Raw genomic sequence first — 5,727 nt, 5'->3', positions numbered from 1 at the left:
ACATTGAGATGCAATCCATACCAAAGACTGTGCTCTCTGATATTCATCAGTAAATATTTTATGTTTTCTTCACTTTCAGCAAGTAAGTGAGATTTAGTAATGTATTATTATTATTATTTTGCTTACAACAAATCCATTAATAAATATCAGTATGCTGTAGGGTGAGATATTAGCTTAAAACAATTGGTTACATGTATTTGTGTATAGTTTCTATTCAATATGCATTAAGAGATAGTTTAGAAAGTTAAAAGGACAAAATTTCCTGGATTAAAACAAACAGGTGTAGTGCTGCAGGACTGCAAGGTCCTACAATGTGCTAGATTGCAAGGTCAATTTGAACTGCAAGGTCAGCAGTTCAAGCTCATTAGCCACTCCTCAGAAACCCTATACAGGATTGCTATGAGTTGCAACTAACTCCAAGGCACTTCACAACAACAACAACTGTATATTTAACTGATTTATAATTTTTAACTGTCACGATGCTGTCTTATATTTGTACTCATTTGTATATCTTTAAAATGGATGCCCTTTAACTTTGGTAAATACCTGTAGTCACAGTTTATTTCTGAACTCTTTTCTTAGAATATGTTTTTAAAATGGTACTGAGAACTTTCTTCCCTTAGAAATAATGTTAAGACTCTTGTTTGTTTAATTTATAATATCTTTCTGTATCATAATATAGCATTAAACAATTTGCTATATACAATTCACTTGTACTACTGGTAATTGTTGTTGTTAGGTGCTGTCAAGACAGTTTCAACTCATAGGGACCCTGTAGAGAGTTTCCGTAGATTTTGAAAAATCCATTTCTGGAGCAGAAAGCCTAATCTTTCTCCTGGAAGAGCAGCTGGTGGACTTGAACTGCTGATCTTGTAGATCACAGTCTGACAGTGCCACTGAATGCCCCACTGCTAATTAAACAAGTAGAAAAACAGGGAAAATATTTATCTTATTAATTCCCATGGCACTGTAGGATAAACACTGGACTGCTAACCATAAGTTGGTGACTCAAACCCACTAGCCATTCCTTGAAAACCCTATACAGAGTTGCCATGAGTTGGAACGAATTCAGTGACACAACAATCTTCATGTAACGCTGTTGAATAGGCACTGGACTGCTATCACCAAGATCAACAACCCCTTGAATCTGGTACAGAAATGATCAGTAAAAAATGGATGTTAAGAACAAACACTCTAGAATCAGACTCTAGGTTCAAATCCTATCTCTATCATTGAATTAGCTGTATAAGTTATTGAATTAATCAAAAGGTTTTCTTTGCCTGTGAAATGAAAATGACATAGTGTTTTCCTCATGCAGTTGTCAAGATTCAATTTAAATCTCATAAATTAAGTGTCTAACACACAACAAGCACCAATAAATGTTAGCACTTTTCTCCAGTTATCAACAGCATTCTTCTTCTTACTGATTGTAATTAGATTTATTTTTATCTCACAAAGTAGAACAAAGGGATTATCCGGCTGTGAACTGCAGGGTCAGCAGTTTGAAACTACCATCTGTTCCATGGGAGAAAGATGAGGTTTTCTGTTTCCATAAAGATTTACAGCCTCAGAAACCCTGTACAGGGTCACTATGAGTTGGAACCAGCTCCATGGTACATAACAACAACAACATTAGGTTCCAGCCACCATTTGTCTCTCAGTTTTAGTTCTGTGGTGGCATGCTTATTGCTATGATTCTGGAAGCTATGCCATGGGTATTTTAAAGATGAGCAAGGTCACCCAGGATAGACAGTTTTGAGATGAGCTTCCAGACTATGGCTCCTCAAAATAGAATTGATCATGATTATGCAAATGGAATAAAGTTTGGGACCTTCATTTGCTGATGGGACACAACACAAAATGAAGAGAAACAGCTATAATCATTCGTTAATAATCAGAACATGGAATGTACCAAATACGAATCTAAGAAAATTGTCAAAAATGAAATGGAAAAAATAAACATTGATATCCTAGCAATCCATGAATTTAAATGGACTGCTAATGGTCATTTTGAATCTAACAATCACATGGTTTATTATGCCGGGAATGACAAATTTAAAGGAATAGTGTCACATTCATTATTTAAAAGAACATATCAAGGAGCTCTGGTAGCGTAGTGGTTACGAATCGGGCTGCGAACCTTATGGTCAGCCGTTTGAAACTACCAGCTGCTCCGCGGGAGAAAGATGAGGCTTTCTACTCCCGTAAAGATTTACACCCTCGGAAACCCTGTACAGGGTCTCTATGGGTCGGAACCGACTCGACGGCACTTAACAACAACAACAACATAGTAGATGGTGGTTACGAATCGGGCTGTGAACCTCAGGAACAACAGTTCGAAACTACCAGCTGTTCCGTGGGAGAAAGACGAGGCTTTCTGCTCCCGTAAAGATTTACAGCCTCGAAAACACTGTACAGGGTCGCTATGGGTCGGAACCGACTCTACGGCACATAACAACAACAATAGTTGATGTAGTCCTTTTGTGGCGCTGTGGGCTAATGTGTCAGACTGCAAAGTCATTTGAACTGCAAGGTTGGTATTTCAAGCTCACCAGCTGCTCCTTGGAAACCCTATACAGGGTCTCTATGGGTCGGAATTGATTCGACAGCACGTAACAACAACAAAGTAGATGACCTGATTTCTTTCAATTATACAAATCTATGAAAAACCTTACTCATTGAGTCATAATAGTAGTTAATCTTAATGAACATTTTATACTAGTAAAATACTGACAAAATAAATTGCAATGATTCTCTTTAATTTGAATCCATCAGAAATAGGCTTGTTTCATGTCCCCCAGTAAGTTTTTCAGTAGTGTTAATGTAGCCTTTTTCACTCAATCTAATATACATAATGACTGTGTAGAAACCACCAGATCATGGACAGATACAGACATAGAGGGCTATAGAGGAAGATAAAAAGAAATAGTGGGAAAGGGGAGAGAGATGGCTAGATACTTCTACCTAGTTAGAGATAGAATGATGATAACTAGTTTGCTAACTAAACAGATGGATGGAAACAGATGAAAGATAGAGTGGAAATGCCCTGTATATTTTTCTCTGCTGTAGGAACTTATAGAATAGAGTACAATAGAGATGCCATTGTTGTTGTTGTTAAGTGCTGTCAAGTCCGTTCCAACTCATAGTGACCCTGCATAGGGTTTCAGAGGGGCAGCTTGTGAGCTTGAACCATTGACCTAGTGGTTCACACAGACTTTGCAGTTTAGTGCATTAAACCACAGCACTACACCAAGACTCCAGTACTAGGATAAAGTAAGAAACAAGTCAACAAACTTTGGGCAATTCATAGCCTACATCAGAGGTAGAGGGAGTTCCATTAGATTGTATTAAATAAAAGACAGAGTTAGAACTTCAGAATTGCAATCAACTGGGACTCCAATTAAAGTAAAATTTCAGCAATTTTAGGTGGAGTAAATAAGAATTTACTTCTGCTCTACAAAAGACAAAAAGTCTTGCTTAATTTTTTTTTTAAAGTAAACAATTGACTATTCTATCAAAGAATGATACTGAGTAGTGACACAGAGGCAATAAAACTTTTTTAAAATATAAAAGTAAATTTGGAGTGAAGCATCAGATCAAATTATAATTCCCATACTAAGTTTTTTGTTTTTTTTCTATGTGATGTACCATAAGTTACATAAATCCTAGGTAAATTATATGGAACAGTACCTTTCTTTTAGCCTTCAGTTGCTCATGATACTTGTCACAGGTATCTCCTGGGATCTCTCCTCCCCAGAGAGTAACTCCAACGATGGTATATGTGATACCCATGATGAGCAGTGGGAAACAGTATACCAGTATAATGACAATAATATGGTATCTGCAAAAAATCAAAAACAAAAACAAAACAGTATACTGAGATGTATTGTCTACACTTTGAATTCATTCAGTTTTAAATCTTAACTAAAAATGTCAAAAGATTATCTCTAGGCTCTCATTTTTCAAATGTGCCTTAATATCCTGTTAGTGTTGGTGGTGATGTTAAGTGCCATTGACTCAGTTCTGACTCACAGTGACCCTATATAGAGTTTCAGAGGCTGAAAATCTTTACAGAAGCAGAACACCTCAGCTTTCTACCTCAGAGCAGCTGAATCAGTCCAGTGTTTAACCTGCAGTGGTTAGCAGGGCTTCTCAACATTACTACAGTTGCTTAAAAAGCCTTCTAGTTGATTTTTGCCAAACTTTATGTTGTATGTCGAAACTATAACTGAATTGAAGTACTCATTTAAACTACACATATTTCCTTTACCTAGAGATCTAAGATTAGGGTCTTTTCTCTTCTTGTTAATTGTTGAGCTAACGTAAATTAAACTTATGTTCAGAAAAAATATGTATGGAGCAGAATGACATAATCAATTGACATATTTCCTCCAATATAAGACTATTTTGTACATTTAAGTAACATAACAAATAGTGAAATACATTGTTTTTCTCCAAATAGAAAAAAATGCAAGTAGATACTGTGTTATAATGGTTACACAAATTATTTATTAGGTATTTAAATAAACCAGACAAAAATATTTATAAGCATTTTTCCAAAGTCAAAGTGCAATTGATTGTATTGTTAACTTTGTAAGTAACACACAGATGTATTAACCACTCCAAATATATAATATTATATATTATCAAATTATAGTGTGGCATTTTATAGCTTTCAATTAAAATCAGAAATATAGAGTTAGGGAGGATTAAGAATATAAGCCAAAGTATAATAGCCCAGAGTTTTTACAAACTTGTGTGACTTCCATTATCTTAGCAAAGTTTTAAAGTAATTGGAATTTGTTGTAATAGTCCTTCTCAATACCTGTGTATTTTTGTAAAGGCAATCCTAAACCCCCATGTCTTCCTAATTCCTGGTAATGTATGCACTAAGTATTTATGTAAAGTAAATGAAGAAGGAATTCAGTCAACATATAACCTAATTTTAAAGTTTCAATTATAACATAAACTAATATTTATTAACAATGGTAGATGGTAAACAATATTTAGTTTAATAACTGCTGTCTGGTTTTCCTTCAGTAAATGCTTCCTAATATTTTTCTCCTAAAATCTGGAGAGCCAAATTAAATAAAGTGACTACATTTAAAGAACAGCAATATATTTTCATCATTTGTTATTTTTAAAGTGAAAAGTTACAAAATGGGAAATTTTCTGAAATAAAATTTAAGTAATCAAAACAAAAGAATAAAATTCATCCAACTCCGTAGTATTGTTCATTTTATTTTGCTTTTCTTAACATGCTAAATTATATCATGTAGATTTTCTATATTCTGTTCAATTTAGGATCCAATTTTTTTAATGCTAAAACGAATTAACAAAATACAAACTAAATCAAAACAAGATGAAAGAACCTGTCAGATTTCCCTTTCTTTTCACCAACCTGGCTTTTTAATGCAGGAAGTAACACCTTTGGATTTAAATTCCTCCCTTCTCATGCATTTCTTAACCCATAACAGTTCTGTTTTTCTTTGTGCACCGCTTTCAGTTCCAGTGATCTTGTAAATGCCTAATTCAATTATCTGCTCATTGTTTAAAATTTTATCAGCTGTAACCCCCTCTAGGAAATACTCCAGGGTTATCCAAAAGAGTCTTTATTACATTTTTCCAACAGAAGATTTATGTAACTTATGTAAATGTATTGATCATATCATATTTTGTACAGGTCTCATTTCACAAATAATATGAGCTGCAGATGTAAAGGTTTTC

General features: G+C 34.5%; 1 protein-coding gene across 1 annotated transcript in view; it reads right to left on the bottom strand.

Moving 5' to 3' along the window:
• Window positions 1–5,727, bottom strand: part of TACR3 (tachykinin receptor 3) — a 151,983-nt gene that overhangs the window by 71,114 nt on the left and 75,142 nt on the right. The window contains exon 3 of the mRNA XM_006872709.1: window positions 3,691–3,841. Coding sequence (XP_006872771.1) covers window positions 3,691–3,841 — 151 coding nt within the window. The remainder of the gene's footprint in view (window positions 1–3,690; window positions 3,842–5,727) is intronic.

Source organism: Chrysochloris asiatica, unplaced genomic scaffold (genome assembly GCF_000296735.1).
Source record: "Chrysochloris asiatica unplaced genomic scaffold, ChrAsi1.0 scaffold00211, whole genome shotgun sequence".
Classification (NCBI taxonomy): domain Eukaryota; kingdom Metazoa; phylum Chordata; class Mammalia; order Afrosoricida; family Chrysochloridae; genus Chrysochloris; species Chrysochloris asiatica.
The sequence above is the reverse complement of the archived record's forward strand: the minus strand, read 5'-3'. Positions and strand labels throughout refer to the sequence as shown.